General features: G+C 37.8%; 2 protein-coding genes across 2 annotated transcripts in view; one reads left to right on the top strand and one right to left on the bottom strand.

Moving 5' to 3' along the window:
- Positions 1–3119, bottom strand: part of LOC118591823 (zona pellucida binding protein) — a 136989-nt gene extending 133870 nt beyond the window's left edge. The window contains exons 1-2 of the mRNA XM_036200229.1: positions 2813–3119; positions 591–671 (exon numbers count right to left, since the gene is read on the bottom strand). Coding sequence (XP_036056122.1) covers positions 591–671; positions 2813–3119 — 388 coding nt within the window. The remainder of the gene's footprint in view (positions 1–590; positions 672–2812) is intronic.
- Positions 3120–4943: 1824 nt separating this feature from the next.
- Spata48 (spermatogenesis associated 48) overlaps positions 4944–22791 on the top strand; it is a 44967-nt gene continuing 27119 nt past the window's right edge. Inside the window, exons 1-3 of the mRNA XM_036201096.1 lie at positions 4944–5514; positions 14264–14364; positions 21458–21534. Of these exons, the coding sequence (XP_036056989.1) occupies positions 4944–5514; positions 14264–14364; positions 21458–21534 (749 nt within the window). The remainder of the gene's footprint in view (positions 5515–14263; positions 14365–21457; positions 21535–22791) is intronic.

Here is a 22791-nt window from a genome sequence, read left to right as displayed (position 1 = left end):
GATTTTACTTAAGTCCAGAACAGCAAATACCAAACAAAGTATTAGCAGTGTTCAGGGACCAGGAATACTTGCTCAGTGAACATAGGAGCTTCTTTACAATACTGTAACAATGTGGAATTAGAGAGTTCTGATGGCTGTCAACCTTGTCAACAAACTACAAAACGTGCAAGAAGGCATTCTGTGGCAAATAAAATTAACTCAATAAAAGTTCAAAAAAAGTTGCAGCTGCTGTGTCGCATATGAATACTCTGAAACATATATCCAAAATCTTTACGGTGTTTAGATCTCAATTGAAAATTATTTTAGCATATTTAAGCTTTCCACATTTAATACTGTAGTGAGCAGTATATCTGTTACAAGAAAAATCACTATAGGAAACTTTAGTTAACTTTTAGAAATAATTTTTCTTTGCACACACAATTAGACTTGAATGATTCCAGCTCTACAGAAACCACATTAATTCAGCTCCGCAGAAGGAAACCAACTTCGGGAAGGAGAGTAACTGGGGACCATTAGCCTTTTCAACAGGACTGTCAAATTGTAAATGGATGCTAGTAACATTCTATTATTGAAAAGTTATTCATGAGTACCGGGAAAATGTGATGATCCCACTATTTTCAGTGAATCTTGAATCAAGCGAAAACTTCTTGGCAATCGAGCCAAATATCCAACTATGAAAAAACAAAAAGAAAAGAAGTGATCTAAGTCTGTCTTGTAAAAATTCCAAAATATTAAAATAAGAGTATCTTGCCTCCATTGCAAAAAGTATAAATCAGTTTTCTATGACTGCTATATACTGTTCTGCATACTCCTTAAAGAATTTAATATACCTATCACTTACACCTACTAGAAATCTTAACCCAACCTTTCTGTGCCTACTTATAATACTCTCCTGCCTTACAGGACCCAAATCAGAATCCCCTCCTGTCTTCATTACTCAGCTATCATAGAACATATCTGGCATCTCTCTTTTAACATTCAATCTACAATGGAATGCAGTTATTCACACACATACATCATTTTTTGTGGTACAAACTCCATTGATGGAAGCACCAGCTTGATCAAGAATCATTTGCAAGCACCTCGCCTTTGCCGCAGAAACTATTAAAACAATGATTATGAAAAACATCCTGCTAGTCTTGATTCATTGTTGAATGAACACATATGACGGCATGATGCTGTGAACAGAATGAATGGGGAAGACCATGCAATGGCTGTAAAGCATTCACTCCAAAAAGACTTAACAGCAAGCAAGTGCAAAGGAGATCATGTTATTAAAGGCTGGAGTGGAGCTTAGTAGAAATTCTACCCCATACTGAAACCAAGAAAGTTACTTTAAACTACCAGTTTGAGGGTTTCATCTGCAAAATGAGATTGACAGTAATTCCAACCTTACAGGTTTATCATAGGAGCTGTGAAGTGCTATATGAGTATCAGCTTTTACTACTCAGAGTTTACACTTTAAGATACTAATTGCTTATCCTGTTTTTGATAGTCCTTATTGGAGAAAAAAAGAAAGCCAGGCAAGATTTTAAAACAAAAACACAAACTTTCATTACCAAGTATAAGGCCAGTGGCCATATTCCAATGCATCTTTCTTATACAGAATAATTAAAGACAATTTATTCTCACAGAACTATCTTTGCACCAAACACCTGGACTGTATATTGTATAAGGAGAAATCATCATAAACCCCCTCCCCATCGTGTCTTAGTATGCTTTCTATTACTGTGATAAACATTATGCCCAAAATCAGCTTGCAGGAGATATGGAGAGGGTTCATTTCACCTTACAGGTTGTACACTGTCCTGAAAGGCCAAGGCAAGGACTCTCAAGCACAACCCTGGAGGCAGGAAGCGAAGCAGAAGCATGGAGGATCACTACTTGCGGGCTTGCTTCCTCAGCTTTCCTCAGCTTGCTTTCTTACACAGTCCAGGACCACCTGCCCAGGGATGGCACCAACCCCAGACAACTGGTCCCTCCCACATCGAAAGTAATTAAGAAAATACCCCTACAGACACACTCAGGGGTCAACCTGATAAAGACAAATCTTCGATTGAGGTTTCCTATTCCCAGGTGCCTATAGTTTGTGTCAAGTTAACAAAAACTAAAAAGCCCCATTTCTTTCCTTTCTCCGCCATATCACTTTCTTCACATTCCTTCTGTTTGTATCCTTGGTTACTTTATCTTTTCATTCTCCCTTATTGGAACAAATTTTAACTTCCAACAAGTGTTATCTCTAGTACATTTCTTTAGGATCTATGGGGCACAGCTTACTGCTAGTAAGTTGAAACACACAAATGCAGCCAAACTCGTCTACTTAAAAAGCAAATCTAGTAAACTCTCTTTTCTTTCTCCAGCGTAAATATACTTTGAAACAGTGAGAAGCGTTAGTTACAGTTTAATCTCAAAAACCCCAGCTACACCCTGCATTTTACATCCAGAACCAACAGAGGGCGCTCCACTATCAAGGATGTTTTAAGACTCGCTGGGCTCACAGTACATCACTTTCTGTATGTCTCAGTATACACATCTCTGGAACACAAAGCTGGCGATGGCCCACGGACCTCAGTTCATTGGGGCATTTTTCACTTCAAGTTTCACGTTTGAATAACCTCCTGAAACCACCCGTCATTCACACGCCCACGGAGACCTTCTCGACGCACACGCAGTTGTCTTTCAGACGCCTACACAAAACAAGGCTCTCTGGCGCAGGACCAGCCAGGGAGGGTTAGAGGGTTTCTTTGTGTGAGCCGGGGTCACGTGACTCGGGGCCAACGCAAGGCGCCCGCCATGCGGCGCCGAGCCTCACCTGCAGGGGGCGCCCGCAGCAAGGCGGAGAGCAGGACGGCGGCCACCGACAGCGCCGAGAGCGTGGAGCCCGCGGCCCCAGCCCGCCGCCGGCCCCGCGGAGCCCGGCCCGGGGCCAAGGCCTCCATCCACACGCCACCGCCGCCGGCCGAGCCTCGGGGCTGAAGGTCGTTACCTGGCGCGCGCCCACCCGCCGCCGGAAGTTGGCGGACGGCGGGCCGGAAGGACGGACCGACGGACACGCCGCCACTTCCGCTCGGGCCGTCTGCGGCAGGTGTGCTAGCTTGGGAGCTGGCTCGGGAGCACATGGGAGGCAGGGGGTCGGTGCCCAAGGGGGCTCCTTTGCCTTCGAGGTCACCGCACCACCCAGGGAACCCTCCAGAACCTAAATGTCTTGTCAGAGATTCCAAAGCTGGGAGAAGAATCCTGTGCCCCCAAGTTCTAACTGCTTCTCTGTGGTGCCTGTGGTCGCAGGGGAAGCCCTTCTTACCACCCTGGCGGTGGGGTGCATTTCAGCCCTTGGGTGCTCACTCATGGCTGCACACACTGAGAACTAGGGGCAGTGCGTCCACAGCCCTCATAAAGTTTCTGACGATAGTAATGCCAACGGTTTGTACACTGTCAGTGTGTGGAACTTCACGGAAGATAGATGCAGTGAGCACCTAGGAATTAAAGGTATTGCCTAAAGAGATGGCATGATGGGAAAACAGGAAATGACCTTAGATGAAACTGAAGATCGTCTTTCTTAACCTGGATTCAGGAAAACATACCAAGCCAGCTAAGCGGCCATTTATAAAGAAAATGTGTTTTAAATGGAAAGAGAATCATACCTCCACTTTGGTGCCTTTGGAAGGATTTAATGATAGTCGAGCTATGATGGAAATAAACCTTATATAAATATTTTTGAACAACTAAAAACAATCTGGCTTCACTTTAATATGAAGAAATGAGTGGTACTGGGTGGACAAAAGCTCACTGACTTACATGTTTTCGATATATTGTGTCCAGGACCTAATGTTGAAAGAATTAACCATTTATTTCAACTTTACCTCACATTTAATGGTATATTTCAAAATTTCAGTCATCATCAAAGGTGGGCGTGGCCACATTCTGCTTATACATACTGCCATACAGTTGAACTGATTTATATATTCTGTTCCTGGATATTGTAGAAGCTTGGTTTGTTTGTTTGTTTGTTTCTATTACTTGATTGGTTGGTTGCTTGCTTGCTTCATTCATTCATTCATTTAAGGACGGTGTGGGCTATTATCCACCAAATTCTAATACTTCAATTTAGTTACAGTTTTCATGCAACACCAAATTGTCTAGTTAAAAACAGATCTTAAGTGGACTAGTACACAACATTCGAAACATTTTTTTTCATGTTGCCATTTACTGAAATAACATAAAACCCCTCATGGCTTTCACTATGCACATTGTGGTAGCCTTAAGGAAACTGAGGGTAATTTTAGGCACATATGGAATGCACCTTTGGCTATAATTTGTGAATTACTGTCCATAAAAAATGAGTATAATGCATTTTCAATGTTGCAGTGTGCTTAAACACCAATTTTTATAACTTATCACAAATCAGCTAGTACTTAGTTGTAATTTGTGTGTCAGAGAGAGACTGTATGTGTGTGTATTCACTAGATAAATTTCAGTATATTCTTTAAGTGGCTATCTTACCCACAAAATATAAACAGAACATACATATATGTACATATATGTAGGTATGTATATAATATTAGTTTCCTGAGTATTGGAGAAAGAAGTGTAATGGAGATATTACTAGCACTTTTGGGGGATGGGGGTCCTAAAAATGCATTATGATGTACATAATGAGTAGTTCCATGAGTTATGGGTCTACCGGTTGCCAAGCAACAAAGGCTCTTTGGTTGGGTTTTTTGTTTTTTTTTTTTTAAATTCTGCCCTATTTCTGTACTTCCCTATCTCTCCTTCACCAGAAAAAAAATTACCTTAAGATTTAAAAAAATTACTAACATTTAGAAAATTGAATTAATAATTTTATGCTAGATAAATCTTAATCTCCCATTACTGGAAATATGGGTTCTTAATAGTTAAAGAGAAAAGAATTATCTAAAGAATTTAATTCACAATCCTCAAAAATGATGAGAAATTCCATGGATATGGAGGTTAAGAACAAACCTGGAAAGATTAGTATCTCCAAAAGATTCATCTTCTCAGGAGCAAAAGCTATTGAGTATCCAGATTACCCACACTACCATGATCTCTTATGGAAAATGAACATGCCCTTTGTGAAAGGACTCGAAGACAGACATGACTTTGGCAGATTTGAGAAGAAATGCAACCCTGTGTTTTTAAAGTTCCATCCTTATCCCCCTTCAGTCCTGCCAGACTGTCATGTGCACTACCCTTATCCCCCACCATATGGACAGGCATATCCATTGTTTCCACTTCGTGATGATGTGCCCTTAGGTGACCCCTGCTCAGGATTCCTGAGTGCTGGTGCTGATGCTGATTTAAAGCCTGGCATTGGCAGAGTCATACCAAACCTGGTGAGTTTCAGTGATGTGAAACCTCAAAATCGAGTTCCTAGGCCAGACAAAGGATTTCAAACCACAATAAAAAGGCAAACAATACTATCAGAAGAACTACAGCAGAGCAGAAGGTGGAATTCCAGGAAAGTACCAGACATTTCCATCAGGGCAAAACTCGGAGGTAAGAAAAGTAACAGCCTTGATACGTCTTTCAAGTGAGGTAAAGGAGCATGACCTTGAGCTTTCAGAATTTTAGCAGTTAAATTAGCATAAATTATAACTGGACAAATAATTCCAAATTAGATTTTAAGAAGGTCTTATTAAAAGTGATACAATGTATAAATCTGCTTGTGAAACAAAATTTTATTTAAAAAGTCAAATATTTGTAGTAATCAACAGCAAAAATATTAACATATAATTTATTCTAGTTATATAGATAGCCTTACTTTACCAAAAGAGGATTTATGTTTCACTTTCATAGTGTGTAACAACCTTCCCTCTTTGTTTCTCTCCCTTATAAACAATCTGCTGATTTAAAAAAAATCAAGGTTTCGGGGACTGAAATGAAATGGGAAAGAAGATGAAGTAAATTGGGTAAGAACGGGAACTAAAGAGAAGCAAGCCCTCCCTAAATAGTGTTATGCTTCCGAAGGCTGAATTAATGGTACCACTGTCATCTGCACCAGGATTCTCTGGACACATTTGTAGTGAGAAATATCTCCAAAGGAAAACCACAACAACTGCTTCCTGTGTAGGGAAGTGTGCATGGTAGGCAGGGAGGGAGGGATAGAAGATTAGCATCTCTGACTGTGGGAAAAAGGAAAGATCAAACTTGTGGTGGAGGTGCTTGGCTTGCTGTGGTGTCAGAAATGGCCAGGATGCTTTCACGGTTCATCTTCAGCTTTCATCCAAAACCTTAGATGATGAAGGAAAACAATATGTGAAGGAAGGGAAAGGCTCCCCATGTTGGCACAGCAGAGATGCATACTTTCTGACATTCCTCCCAGAGAAAGACTGTAGTTATTAGGGACCAAGAAGAAAGTATAAAGCAAGACAAAGAAATCAAAATGAAAAGGGCAGTCAGCATGACTCTAGCCTCACCTTCCAACCACTTTTAAGCTGTAAGGGGAGAAACTGGAGAGGCATAAGCAGGAGAAAGAGTGGTGTTTTTTGTGGGTCACACCACTTTAAGTCTGGAAGGTGGGCTTAGGGAAATACCTGAGTATAAAATTCCTATATAGAGTATTAATGAGGCCATTGTGTTTTGAGATGGTTATCTGAAAATTCTAGTAAAATATTAGTAAGAATTAAACACATTTGTCTCAACAAAAAAATAAACACTATGCTAGTTACTAGAAATAAAAAAAAAAAAAAACAGGAGCATGGACTCATTTTTTGTTAATATTCCAATGCATGACAGTTTATTACCAAGAATACATCGTTAAAAAAGATAAAGTCATTTGTAGTCACATATGCTACTTACCAGGCAAGCACAAAACCCCAGTCCAATATAATTTTAAAGGAAACATTGTTGGTCAGTTCTTGAAAGTAGTTCTCACCCTGATTCTTAAAATATTACAAAAGATGTTAGGTTGAAGAAAGGGCTTATTAAAGGCACTAAATTACCAAAATAGTTTTGATAAACATGGTGCCAACACTTAGAATCAAATTGAGGAATTATCTGGGCTGTATATTTTACTGCCTGATTCAGAACAAAACCTCAGAGTTTAGATCAAGACAATCTGAGCTTGAATTCTAAGCTTATCTGTTATGTGACCCAGGGCCACTTAGAATTCTCTGTCTACCTGTGTATCCTTACTTATAAACTAAGGAAAGTAATTCATACCATGAAAATAATTACTTTTATATGAATATGCTTCATGTAAAAATAACTAATGTGAAAAGCAGAACCAGTGTACCAGATAAGATACATTAAACCCCAGAATGTTCAGTTGCTTTATACATAAATTGGAAACAATTTATCTCTTACAAAATACTAAGAATTAAAATGCATAATGCCCAGAAAAATTTCTGGAACTGAAGGAACATTAAATAAATAATAGCTCTTGTTATCAAGGAGTAATGCTTGAGATTTGGGGATTGAGTTCTACATAATTTTTGAAGTGTTTTAATGACTTTGAAGATCATAGAAATGTTTATTAATCATAAATGACAAGTATGTAAGATTTCAGCAAAACCAAATTCACACCCCCAATAAATCCTGACAATGAAAGAAATCTCAAAATGAATTATGCCACATTTACTATTCTCAGTGGAGTTTCACAAATATTAAGGGGAGGTCACGAAAGATTACATGGATGACTTTTTTCCCATCCCAATACTGCCTAATCTTTTCACTTTTTTGTTCTTGAATGGCTCTTCTAATACTCTTCCAGGCAATGGTTCTAAACTTACTCTGTGTCTAAGCTCTTTACGGGACTCTTTGCCTCTCCTTGCAGCAGCAGATGGCTTGGTTTCCTTATCATAAATAAAATAAGTTTGCCCATTGTCACCTGCTTTTCTTCATTTTGGACTCCAGCTGATACCAATATTTAAATTCTCTGTATATCTTTCCATCTTCCTAATCATCTTTTCCATCTTTCTGAGGTAACTACCTTACCTTTGGCATTTTTATAAAAATATACATGGGAGACTGGTTGGTTGAAACATAGTCACTTATTTCTCCCAGTTTTAGAGGGGGAGAAATCAAAAGTCAAGCAGTTTGGAGATTTACCTCTTCATGAAGTCTTCCTGGCTTGCAGAAAGCTGCCTACTACCTTTGTCCCTCAGATGGCAGAGAGAAGTAGAGCTTGAGTATCATCATTGCCATTATGAAAGTAATATAAGCAATAAAGTTATATGTACTATTCAGTGGTTCATAAACATGTTGGGCACTTACTGCATACCACAAACTTGGCTTATTCTTTGGTATTCTTTAGTTTCTTCTTTCAATAATGATAACAGTAAAGATGAAAAATACAGCTCAGAATGGTCAAGACAACTCCATCTGAATAAGATATATATATATATTCACTATTGGAACTCTGTCCACATAGCTCTCAAATTTTAATTTCTGGTTCCAAGATTTGTACAGTGCATTAACTCACTGAGCAAAACTCTGATTGGAGGACAAAGAAGACTCTTCTGTCCCCAGGGGATGGAAGGAGGATTGTCTGTGGAAACTACCAGAGTTACTACAGCATTATCATTTCTGTTAGTCACCTGAGTAAATCATAGTGATTTCTGAAAGTTTTCAAACCCTCTAATTTAAAAACTCCAAAGAACCCCTCTACAGTTGAAGTCCCAGGCTTTCCTGTGCTGACCCTTTCTTCTCCATTCTTCCACCATTCGCTTCCTGACACTGTATGACAGCCATAACGTTCTGTAGTTTTCTAACAGTATTATACTTTCCTAGAGCTGGCCACTGCTGTACATGCTATTTCCCTGCCTGGAACAACTGCTTTTCATCCACTTCCCCTTTTTCAAAAATTTAAGTCCTATTTAATTTTCAAGATTAGATCAGTTGTCATCTTCAGGAAGATGTTCCTAACTCCTGACAATCTGGTTGGACTAGATAACCCTTTTCTGCAACCTCACAGAACTCTGGGCTCCATTATTATTGCAGTTGCCACTTAGTGGTTTCAGTGCTTCTGTGTATGAAGTTTCTGCTTGTTCATCAGTACCTCAGAACCAAATTTTGCTTTTCATTTTGATATCCCCATTCATTTCTATTCCAGTACAGCAAGTACTTAGAAAGCTATATTTTTGTTAAATATATTATGTGGATAGTGTCTTAATATTTCTAATCTGTAATTAGATGGGTTGTCTACATAGTATCCAAAATTATTTTTGCAACTCCCATCTCTAGGATGTACACACACTCACCGTATACATACACAGATTCCTAGTATTCAAGGACCCTTTTACAATAGCACATTAAACATCCAAGCAGTTCTCTCCCCTGTTGTAGTTTGCTAAATACGTAAATCTCAGAAATACTGTGTCTTCACAGAAATTCACATTGCAGAGATAATCCTTACCCACTTCTGTCAAAGATCAAGGAATAACATATAATGTAGCTCTCTAGTAGAGGAATATTGGAGTTTTCGTTTGGTCGGGTTTGGGAAATGAATAATATTTTACTATCTTGATTCCTTCGTGTCAAGAGTTAGACAAGTTAGCTAATATATTAATTGGTTATATAATTTCTTTCGATTCTATCTAAAAAACAGACTAAAACTAAATGGGAAAGTTACAGGAATTCTATTTAAACATACATAATGTTAGATGGGGATTGGTGGAGGTGATGCAGAAATAAAGAAAGCTGACAGGCATCTCCAGAAGCGGAACTGTGCTTCAATCAGAACAGCCGAAGGGAAGGGCCATAGTCTCTCTGCAGAATGGGAGCTTGTGTGCATGTGGTGTGAGGGTCTTGAGGCTTTAGAGGACAAAGCAGGGGAGGGCTTTAGAGATAGAAGAATCCATCTGAAGGTAAGTTCCCCTGCAGTCTGGAAGTGGTAGATACCAGCGGGTTTGGTATGTGGTCCTCCTTATCAGAATTTTGCACAAGTTTCATCAGCCAAGTCAACTGTCCTGTCCAAAGTTTCTCAATCCACCTGAAGCTTTTAGTTAATTACCCTTCATTTTCAACCCTCAGGACAGATCAAAAGAAGAGAGGGGTGAATTTTTTTTCCATTGGCTACTTACTAAAGAAAAGGGAACAGTGGATAAGGGGCTAAGCTCTGTCCACAGGCTGTATGGTAGCATAGATTGGGTTGATTTTATGTAGCAGAGGAGAGTTTTAACTTGATCAGTTCATCATGCTATCTCCTTCGTCCACTCCTAGAGAAACCTCTACAAAGTTAAAGAGCTGAAAATGGATGATTTGGTGACAGAGTAAAACTGAGAGATTGCTCAGAAGGTGGAGGTGGAGGAGAAGGATTAGAAGTGGGAGGCACAGAAGTGAGCCAGTGAAAGGAAGTGGGTGTCAATAGACAGGGGGCCCCATATTGTGGGGGAAGGATTCATAATGTGTCTCAAAGGGCTGTGAGTATTTGGCAGGGGTGAGTTGAGTCAGAATGGGAAGGATGCCAGGAGAGTTGATAAATTTGAGAAGAGCAATATCTTGCCATTTGGGATTTCAGAAAGAGTCTGGGGTGCTAAGATGCTGGAAAAATCAGGCTGGATCAAGGAGACAGCATTTGAGTGGGATTATATGACTATGTATGTCTTATCCATGTGTCTTATTAAAAGCAGATTTAAACATTTTTAAATTTAAAAAATTCATCTTAATTGTTCCAAAGAAAGATTCAAAACAATTAACCATTATTATAATTTTAGTTTTACTATGAACAAAATGAAGTTGAGCCAAGTTAACAACTTTAGTTTATAGGACCATTTACTTATAAGTCAATTTGTTACTTAATACATGATGTAAAAATATCACAATCACATATGGGCAGTTTATATGGACATAAAAGAAAATACGTTTCAACAAACCAATATTTTGAACATTACTGTTGTTGGGATTATGGTTTTATCATTTTCATTGTGCAAGGAAAACTTAAAAGATACAGGTGGTGCACGCCTGTAATCCCAGCACTCAGGAAGCAGAGGCAGGTGGATCTCTGTGAATTTGAGGCCAGCCTAGTCTACAGAGCTAGTAAAGGACAGGTTCCAAAAGCTACAGAGAAACCCTGTCTCAAAAAAACAAACAAACAAAAAAAGATGTTGTTAGATCAGGCAGAAACAAAAGCAGACACATGTCAGTGGAGTATTGAGGGGAATGTTTTATCAAAGTTAGAGGAACATGGGCCTGAAGATATCAGACAAAAAGAGCGGACAGTGCAACCTGGCAGAGCCTATTGCAATGGCTCCTCATTGGCAGCAGCTTGTCTAGTACTTGGCCATTTATCCTCAGAGTCTCTGTTGGGACTTGTGAATCTCAAGAGCGTTAGCTCCCTGTGTGAGTATGCCAGTATTGAAAGCAGGTGGTGAGGGAAAATTTTAGATTCGCCTTAGAAGCCAACAACTGTATTGTGTAAAACCATCAAAATTAAAATAAACCAAAACATTGAAATTATAAAATAACCATTTTAGATGTTTGGTGTTTTCTCCTTAGTCTAATATAAAAGGGGTGTGGTGATTGCCAGTGGATTCACTGGGACTGTGAAGTTTTATGGGTGCTACCATTTTGGTTTGTGTCATGTGATGTTTAACCGAAATGGTGGTGAAGTCACGTGGAATTTGCCTTTATGATATCATTAGCAAAGATGGAAGCCCAGACACTTGGTTGCTTCCATTTGATGAACTCCCTAGCCAAGGTGGCAATAAACCATGGTTGCTGTTGTCTGCTAAAGTGAAGTCAGCCACATGGTAAAGTGAGCCCATTCTCCATTGTGGCACCAGTCCCTGTGGGATTCACCATTTCAAAGATCAAATGTGAATTGTTACACGTTTTCTTTAAAAATACACTAGTTAGGTAGATTAGCGTGGACATAGGAGAGGATGGTACCTGTGATATCATCAAGTTGGCCCCAAATATCTAAATAAAGAAAGGGGGGAAAGGAATCTCATGGTCGCAGCTCAAGGAAGCTGAGTCCATAAGCAGCTGATAGAGTAGTTGGGAGGTGTCTCTAGAGCAACAGAAGAGTGACCTCCTAAGGAATATCCCCAGTCGTTCCAGGATGGGATAAAGACTGAGCTGTGGTGCTCTCTTTATCCGAGTCTCGGAGTCAGGAGGACAGCCTGACCCACCCAGGACAAACGTGAGTCAGGAGTGGAAAAGTCAGATCCCATCCAAAGGCAGGATGTCAGCCTAAATGGCCTAGAAAAATTTGCTAACACAGTATGTTCTGCTTTTGATGAGGTCCTGAGGTTGGAGGGGGATTCAGCCAGATTGGCAACTGAAAGAGAGTTTAGGGAATTGGGCTTAGAAGTCTGAGCTAGCGAAACCTTAAGAACAAAATGGAGAGAATAAGACAAAGAGCCAGAGTGAAGGTAGAAAAGAGAGTTGAAGTCGGGGGCCTTCAGACCTTTCACTGTTCTATCTACAGGAGTTATCTAAATCAGTGAGGATTTGGAGGCAGAAAGTACTTCCAGGTGTGGCCATTGTCCAGTTGACAGGGCCAGATCTGAATTCAAGCTCATGCACAAGACAGTACATCTAGATTTGTGTCTAATATGAACCTTAAAGACTGTTATTTTCAAGTATAAATGTTGTGGTAGTTTGAATGTAATTGCCCCCATTATCTCCTAGGGAATGACACTATTAGAAGATGGGGTTTTGAGAACCAGGTGGTGGTGGCGCACGCCTTTAATCCCAGCACTTGGGAGGCAGAGCCAGGAGGATCTGTGTGAGTTCGAGGCCAGCCTGAGCTACCAAGTGAGTTCCAGGAAAGGCACAAAGCTACACAGAGAAACCCTGTCTCAAAAAACTAAAAAAAAATAAAAAGAAAAAAAAATAAAAAAATAAAAAGAAAAAATAAAAAGAAGAAGATGGGGTTTTGTTGGAGTACGTATGGCCTTTTTGGAGGAAGTGTGTTACTGTGGGAGCAGACTTTGAGTTTTCCTATGCTCAAGATACTGCCCAGTCTCTGGGTTCACTTCCTCTTGCCTTCTTATCAAGATGGAGCCAGCACCATGTCTGCCTGCATGCTGCCATGCTCCCAGCCATGATGGATAATAGACTGAACCTCTGGAACTGTAAGCAAGCCACCCCAATTAAACGTTTTCCTTATAAGAGTTGCTGTAGTCATGGTGTCTCTTCATAGCAATAAAAACCCTGAGATAATGCCAAATGGTGGTAGGGTATGCCTTTAATCCTAGCACTCGGGAGGCAGAATCAGGTGGATCTCTATCAGTCCGAGGTCAGCCTGGTCTACAGAGCAAGATCCAGGACAGGAACCAAAACCCTGTCTCGAAAAACAAACAAAACCCTAAGACAAATGTTTAGACAGATCTGTGCAATTGACAAAGCTGTAAGGAAAAATAAAAAACACCATGGAAAATAACAGAAGTCCATTAAAGATAAAGAAGTCACAGTTTAAGCAACAGCAAACTAAACTAAGAAAGGCTAGTAACGATGTATGAATTAGAGTATGCTTCTCTAAACTGTATGAAGCGGTTACATAGAAGCTTTGTCTAACACTACTGTCCATTGCATGACATTTAAAATGAGGAGGATCCATAGCAGACTAAAGAAGAAAGCCAAATGGTACCAGCCAGGTGTTAAAATAGTTTGCCTCCAGTACACTTCAATGGCTTATTCCCAGAGAAGGGTTAGAAATGGCTCCACTATACCAAATAAGTTTTATAAAGGAACATGAAAGTTTGTTTCCAAGATTTTTTTAAGGTACAGTATTTCACCTAAGGACCCACATATCCTATCTATGGGGTAATTTAATCACTATTATTTACTTCAGGTTTAATAAAGTGTACTATGGCTAGAGAAATGGTCTAGGGTCAAATATTATGCCTGGCTTGCACTCTAAGCTGTGGTTTGTCCCTTCTGTGGCTACAGTGGCTGCTGCTCAAAGTGGACATTGATTTTACTACAGATGCAAATGTCCACAAATTCCATGTAACATGCTTAGATTTTAGATCTTTGCTCTAACACAATTTAAAGTTTGTAAAGTTTGGTCAGCATACATACATTTTGTTTCATTTGAGGTACACAGCCCATGGTGGGGCTGAAAAAATGACCAACTAGTTCAGAGCACTAAATTGAGTCCAGTACCATTGGCAATTATGACCCACATTTTTGATTTGTAATCTTTGCATGCATTTTATGCAATTTGGGAAGCATCAAACTAAACCTACAATTTCCAGAAGCCATGTTGCAGTTTAATGCACATGAACTAAAAGGTGCTAATGGAAGAAAAATTATCACTGTGTTTTTTATCTAAAATGCATGAATTTTTGGTTTTCAGGTTGGACAAGCCCACTAAAAGTTACTCCTTTACCAGCTCATGATAACAAAAGAAGCTCATTAGGTCTCATACATTCCTTTGATGAGAAGACAACAAGTACAGTAAGATTTTCTTAATAGGCAGTATTATATAATATAGCTTGTTTATATCAGCATCTCTGTGTTTGGTATTTTCTTCCCCAGGTGAAAAAATAGCTACTGTTCACAAAGTGAATCCATTTTTTAGCTTTTAAAACAAATAAAACTCTTTTATTAGTTTATAGAATACCAAAATGTGTGAATAACATAACAGTAACCTTAAAATGCATTAGCTGGAGAGAACTGCTTTTCATATAGGGACCATCCTTATCATATTGCAGTAGAGCACACAATAATATACCTTAGTTTCCTATTCATGAAAAGGGGGCCCCACAGATTGAAGACTTTGAAAACCTATCAACATGATGTTAATATAAATATCTTTACCTTACCTAGCTTCATAAGGAAAGAATTCCATTGCATTACATGAGTTATAATTTAATTATTCTTTCAACATTGTGTAGCCCACATTAGCAGGATAATTAAAATAAACCAGACTCAAAGATAATAATTACATGTCTTGTTTCATACATTGTGTGTGTGTGTGTGTGTGTGTGTGTGTGTGTGTGTGTGTAAGTGGCAATTGACAAATTATTTAATTCTGAGTCATAGCAAAGATGGTAATTTTCATGAAATTCTACATAAAAGAACTGTAAGAACAGAAAACAGGGAAAAGTGGCTCCAAATTGAAAAACACAATTCATAGCTCCTTGGTGGTGTGGCAGCAGATTAGACATGGTTAAAGAGACAATTTAATGAATAAATAAATCAAAGGAAACTATATATCATAAAGCACAAATGTACAAAAAGGTAAAAATAGAGAAGATCAGGAACAGAAAGGAAAATACATGTGCTTAGTGGAGGCCCAGAAATAGAAGATAGAATAAGACAGAAACAATATATAAGACACAATTGTTTAGCTCTATTTTTCTAGGGCTTTCTGGGGCACCCTTTCACACTTCTCCTCTACCTTAAATAGAAGGTCTGAGCAAAAGTGACAGCAAGAGCACCATTTCTGCCAGTGTCAGCCCTAACAGTGATAACAGCACAAGTTTCCATCATGATCATGAGAACAAAGTAGCAAAGTCCTGAAAGTTCAGTTTCACACAGTGTGCAGTGATTGCATTATCTAAAATTGGGAAAACAGTAGCCATCTTTTGTCTTGTCATGTTGAATATGAAGACATTCTAAGAAAATGTAAGATATTTGCAGTGCAGATACTTGTGATGACATTAAAGAATTTTATTGTAGTGCTACTAGTATCTTGTTAGGATAAACATAAATATAGTTCTGCTTCAGTTTCAATAGAGATGTCAAAAGTACCTAAAAGACACAGGGAATTATAAGTCAGAATCTCTGCTGATCAACCCAAAGACACAAAGAAGACTCCCACAGAAGATGCCATGAGGAGCATAATTTCAGAGAACCACATAGTTAATAAATCTGAGGACATAGATTTAACAACATTTCATGAAGAAGCTAGGACACATAGCATTTAGAAGTAACAGCTTATAAGTCTATAGTCAGGATGTAGAAGAAGATTATATGTCAGAAAAAAATCCAAATTCCAATGGAAGTTCATCAGAATACCAACGGCATACCAAGATGATGATCAAGAAGAACGTGTGACCCCCCAGAATGTGATGATACCTGAACTTGGGGTACTCTTAGAGAAAGTCTAAACACAATGCGGAAGTCATTGTCTGCCTTGTGAAGAGCAATAAAAACTTTGAAGACTCTGATTGTTAGGAGGAAGAGAAAACTGTTGTGAGCCACTTTCATATTTAAACTATAGGCTTTCTCTGAGATTTATCTATTTATGGGTCAGAACTAGTGTTATCTTGGAAATATTTATATTTCAGAAAATAAAATAGATACATCTTAGTCATACAATAAACATTAGCTTAAAGAGATACAAATATTTGTGTCAGGAATAGCATTCAAACATATCAAATTGTCTTAAGTAGAGTGATTAATTTATATTGTCAAAAAGATTTATGCTTTGTCATATCTATATGGAGTTCCAATTTGATAATATCTACAGTGTAATAAAGTGGGTTTTAGTGCCCTCAAAGAAAGTATCATAAGAAAAGCTGTGCTTTTTCTAAAGCAATGATCTTGCCATGCAACATTGGCATAGATGATACACTGGTATTTAATTGAAGAAAGTAACATATGATGTGAATTCTAGAATACTCATCATTAATTTGATAAGACACTATTGTAAATGGAAATTACAGAGTAACAAAATTTATGAATAATAAGATTTTCTAGAATTTTGGTGCTTAGTCATTTATAGAATTGATAGCATTTATATACAATAAGATTGAACTAAATATTCATGTACTAAGATTTTTATTTTATTTTATTTGTATGTATGTGTAGAGGTGGGTGTGGAGGTGCCTATGGAATCCAGAACAGGGGATTGGATTCCCTAGAGTTGGAATTACCAGCAATTGTGAGCCCCGTGATATGTTGATGTCAGTTTTAGGAACCAACTTCAGTCCTCTGCAAAAGCAACACCTGTTCTTAACCAAATTGCCATCTCCACAGACCCAAGATTCATTTGTTAAATGTTGCAACCATCAATCCAGTAATTTGAAGAATAAAAATAAAGTCAGTGCATATAAAAAGACATCCATACCATAACCTCCAGGGGGAAAAACAAACAAAAAATGCAATGATGGTGCCTCAAATCAGCCAAAACAAGAGAGTCATTCTCCAAAGCCATAGCAGATCCTTCTCAATATAACAGAAAGTAGGCAATGCTAGAATCCCATCACTGCTACAATCCAAGTCACACAGTTATCACCACTTCACCACTCTGCCAGTTAGAGTTCTAGTCCCCTGAAATGCACTATAGAAATGTTAATAATTGAAGACAGTTTAGTCAAGTTCAGACAGCAGACAAAAATTAAAGAAAATATATATAAAGTATTCATTAGTCAGTAGCGGGGGGGGGACACTGTGATCAGAGACATGGGCAAGAACGAAGACCAACTATATTAAGAGCACAGTTAGGATAAATGATTCTATCAAGTAATAGTAACTATGTTGTGGTGATTTAAACACAAATATATTGAATGAAAATATAAGTGAATAATTCATCTGAAGCAGGATCAGAAGTTAAGTGTGGAAATGTTTTTCATCTTTCCTGATGGAAGAATAAAAGCACTAGTTATATTTAATCCTCAAAAATAGGTGTTCGCATTGCCATTTGTAGATTAAACAGTAAAACAATAGGCAAACAACAGAATTCATTGAATAACAGAAAATCAATCCAAACAAAGTTAAAATAAAAAGACTATAACAAAGGCATGTAGATCATGGAGAACACATGAGGTGCTTGTTTCAAACTCAGAATCAGCAATTACTTTCTACGTAAAATTTTAATTCTACAGTTAAAAGACAGATTGCCTGAATGCATGGATATAAAACACCTGCTTACCCTACTAGGAACAAAAACTCATAAGATTTTAAGCACTATGAAAAATGGTATATAAAACTATGAAAAATAATGCACACATATACCTTTTTCCAGGAGTATTTATACAAATTACTATAGACAATGTCATAAAACAAATTACATTTTTAACTCATAAACTGCATAGTCTATGAGCTTAGAACAATTATAAGAGAACAAAACACCCTTCCAAATCATGTATTTAGAAACAGGAAGATGTGTTTATGGAATGAACCATCATCCAAATAATTCACAACCACAAAAGAAGCTAAAAAGTGTTCAGATGAAAATCAAAATGTTGTAGTCAAATGAATAGCTGGCAACTATAATAAGCCCTGGAAGACAGGACCTGTCTTTAAAGTGTATGTTAGAACATAAGAAAACCTGTCAATTCAAGAAATAAACAAGGTACATCTCAGGAAATTAGAAAGTGAGGGAAAATCAATTTTTTAACAAAGTAGAGGAGATGAAAAATAAATTAAGAATATAGAAAACGAACATAAGGCTATCTGTGTTATGATTGAGTTCTCTATGAAACTAATTTGAGATTCTACTCCTCTGGGAACTAATTTCCTTGTGCTGTCAGATTTGTGTGAAATTCAACCTTTGTCAGAGAAGCTTCTTATAGGAGTGGGTAGGGATTAATACAGAGTGTCTTTGTTGTTCAAAGTACAGAGAATAGTGATTGTGAGTGCTTAACCTTAGATGAGACATCTGTCACAATCCACCCCCACCAAGGCTCAGAAGCAGTGGACAGGAGAGGATGTAAGAGCCAGACAATGGGGAGAATGCTATGAGATGCTATTCTCTGGGCATGACATGCCATTGCACACATTAACTCATAGCAGTTCTGGTTATCTACACAAGACTGCAAAAGATCAAGCAAGTAAATGATTCCAGCATGGAAGGGGAAGATCTCTTAGGGTCCCACCCCTTTCTTGGGAGCTATTGTCAGTTGAGGGCCACATACAAAAATTCTCCTCTGAAACATCTTGAGCCAGCCCCCCCACACACACACACAATTTAGATCACCCTCCACACCACTTCCTTCCATGCTCCACTAGTATGTCCCATTAAGCCTCACTTAAACTGTTCAACTACTTTTCTAATCCAAAGTCCACATTCCTCCAAACAAAAGCCTGGTCAGGCCTATCACAGCAATAACTCACTTCTGGTACCAACTTCTGTCTTAGTTAAGGTTTTTATTGCTGTGAAAAGATATTATGACCATGGCAACTCATAAAGGAAAGCATTTAATTGGGACTGGCTTACAGTTCAGAGGTTTAGTCCATTACATCATAGAAGCATGGTGGAATGAGGGCAGACATGGTGCTGGAGAAGGAGCTAAGAGTTCTACATCTGGAACTGCAGGCAGCTGGAAGAGACTGAGACACTCTGGCCAGGCTTGAGCATCTGAGACATCAAAGCTCACCCCAGGTGACACATTTCCTCCAAGGGCACGCCTACTCCAACAAGGCCACACCTCCTAATAATGCCACTCCTTATGGACCTTTGGTGACCATTTTATTTAAGCCACCACCACAACATAAGATTTTAAAAATAAAGCCAAAGTAAAGATATCTTTAGAAAACCAGCACTGAAAATATTGCCAGCCTACATAGAGAACAGCCACTAAAGAGAAGAAAGTAATGAATAAACAGGGATTTGAGTGTATAGAATTGAGGAGAGCAGGTATGATAAGAGACACGGGTATTATGGATATAGTGAACAAAATAAAACTTAAAGAAATAATCATTAATCCAAAATAAAGGAGACCAGATGAAATATTTAAAAAATGTGAATTACATAACTAAAAGTTTCAATATCTTAAAGATTCATGAGCTTAATAACAGAATATGACCAGGGAAGTATTGACATTTTGAAAATAAGTGGGGAGCATATTTAAAGAAGGCTGAATAAAACTAAAAATGAACAGAAAATATAATGTGAGGAAATTTGAAAAAACCCAAACATACTTATTAGAGTCCAAAAATTTTAAGAGGAAAAAAAAGTAGAAAAACTTGGAAGAAATAATTTCTGAAATTTCATTAACTTTAACAAAAGACATACATTTGTAGTTCAAAAGACTCACTGAATTCTAGCCAGGATAAAGGGCTTTTTGTAGAGAATGAAAATATTATTTTCAAATTGCTAATACAAAAGATTTTTTTAAAAAACTTGAAATATGATAAAGAAAATTAAATTAGAATATTTTAATTTTTCATCAGAAACTGGAAGACAAAAATACAATGAGTTTATCCCAAAATATTTTAGTCATTTAAAGATGAAAACTGCGTTCATCTTCTGTTGTTGCTGCATCAACTTATCCATCAGTGTCTAGCTTAGAACTAAATTATCTTACCACGCAGGAGGTCAGGAGTAAAGAGCGGCTGCCATTGAACCAAAAATCAATGTGCTGGTCTCTCAACTTTATAACAATTACGCTTAAATTGTATCATAAGGATGTCCAGGATGATTTTTCTCATTCTATGGTCACTTGATAAGCAATTTAATTCCATCTGCAAAGTAAATTACCCTTTTCCCAAGTCTAGAACGTGGGTATATTTGAGGGCCCAAATATCTTGGATGTATTGAGATGCTAAATAAACAAATTTTTGATCAAAGAAAAAGGAAGAAAATAAATTCCCAATAGATGTGCCTTATAAGAAACTAAACAATGGGTATCATGCAATTAAGATTTTGCTAAGAAGGAAATTTAGCCTTACATAATTAGATTTAAAAGAAAAGAAATTGATATGTTTCAATCTTAAGATATTAGAAAAAATGACCAAATCAAACAAAATATATGCAAGATTAAAGCATATAAAGTTAGAAAATAATGAAATGCAGAATTTATACACAGGGTAATTATTTTCATTTTAATTAAATTTATTGGGTTTTTGAGGCAGATATCATGTAGCCCTGGGTATTCTCAAATTTGCTATGTGGCTGAGTCTGGCCTTTTATTCTTGATTCTCCCATCTCCATTGCCTGAATGGTGGAATTATAGGCATGTGGCCCCTACCTAGGTAAAGAAAAAAATTATAAAGAAATGTGATCGACTACCTAGTGTCCATCTACAGATGAATGGGTAAAGAAAATTGGATATATGTACATACAATGGAATACTTTTCATCCATAAATGTAGGTCTGCTATTTACAACAACATGAACAACCTCTAGAACCTTATGCTAAGACAAATAAACCACGCACATAAACAAATATTTATATATAGAATCTGAGAAAGCCATAAAAGAAGCTGAGAGTAGAGTAGGCATTGGAGTAAGTATAGAAAAAAATGTAGAGATGTTGATAAGAGGATACAATTTAAAGATATAAACAAGGATGATTATGTTCAGGAGATATGATGTAGATCATGGTGTCTATAGCTAATAATCCAGTACTGTTTGGTGGGATTTCAAGAGAAAAAACAGATTTTAGGTGTTTTCAATGACTCCAAGTATAATTTTGTATGGAGATGAATGTGTTAAGGAATTTGAGTTTGTTAATCTTTAAACCATGTATACATGCACATACTTCAAGTCATCATGTACATCTTGAAGAATAAGGAAATCTAGAAAACATTGTGTATATGAAAATATAGCAATTCTATTCATGGTTGGTCTGTTTTAACTTCTTGTTCCTATCTTGTAGGATAACAGTGAACCACTTCTCCAGCCAGACAAGAAATATAATATAAAGGATGCATTTTACAAAACCTCAACACAGAAGTAAGCTCTTTTTCCATTGAGAAAATTTTAAGTATATTTCTTAATGTTTAATGGTGTATTGTCAAAAAATGATCTGGATCATATTAATAATTCAATAACATCAAACAAAGGCACTAAGTTATTCATGTTGACTAAATAACAAACATATCAAGGTTTGAAGAGGACAAGTTTTCACACCTGTAATCCAAGTACTCAAGGCCTGGGCTAGAGGATTACCACGAGTTCCAAGTAAGCCTGGACTAACTGGAGAATAAGACACTATCTCAGAAGTGGTGGGCGGGGAAAAAGAGAACTATGGCAATACAACCAACATTCAGAGAGAGAGGGGATGAGGGAGGGAAAGAGAGGAGAGAAGAAAACACTATTATTGTTGCTTTTTTAACTCTTTACTCTTTTGGGCTCTTTTGGGGGGGCACCATTCAGCTCCCAAATCAATTACATATAGAGGCCTATTATTACTTATAAAATGCCTGGCCTTAGCCTGCATACTTCTAGCCAGCTTTTCTTAATTTAAATTATTCCATCTACCTTTGGCCTCTGGGCTTTTTCCTTTTCTTACATCTGTACATCTTGCTTTCACTCTTACTCCATGGCTGGCTGGGTGACTCAGTGGCTGGCCACTGAATCCTCCTCTACTTGTCCTCTTCTCTTTCTTCTTCTATTTATTCTCTCTGCCTGCCAGCCCTGCCCATCCTTTCTCCTGCCTCACTATTGGCTGTTCAGCTCTTTATTAGACCATCAGGTATTTTAGACAGGCACAGTAACACAGATTCACAGAGTTAAGCAAATACAACATAAAGCAATGCAACACTTCTTTGCATCCTTAAAGCAAATGTTAGAGTAAAAACTAATATAACACCCCTTAAAATAATATTCTACAACAAAGCACAATGTCACAGAGAACAATAATAAAGAAAGCTTAGAGGAAGACAACTCATTGAATCAATTGGCCAAGACTTTGTGGGGCAGAGGCAAGAGGCCAAGCTCTCCACTGTTGTTTCTATCTATGTTGTTATAGTTACCAATAAAGACTCCAGAGTTAGATGTTGGGGTGAAAACCTGCTAGATCAGAGAAGCTGAGAAGCAATCAGTTCATCTTCCTTTTTGGCTGGAGCAAAGAGAGTGCCTCTCCACTCATCCCAAACCAAAAAAGACCACTAATCTCAAAGTTCCTCCCTACTCCTTCCTGTGCATCCTTCTGACTTCCTGGCTCCTCTGTCCTCTCTATGGCTAACTTTTGTCAGCTAGTCACTGGCT

Source organism: Onychomys torridus, chromosome 10 (assembly GCF_903995425.1).
Source record: "Onychomys torridus chromosome 10, mOncTor1.1, whole genome shotgun sequence".
NCBI classification, from domain to species: Eukaryota; Metazoa; Chordata; class Mammalia; order Rodentia; family Cricetidae; genus Onychomys; species Onychomys torridus.
Note: the sequence above shows the minus strand (reverse complement) of the source record. Positions and strands in the feature narration are given on the sequence as shown.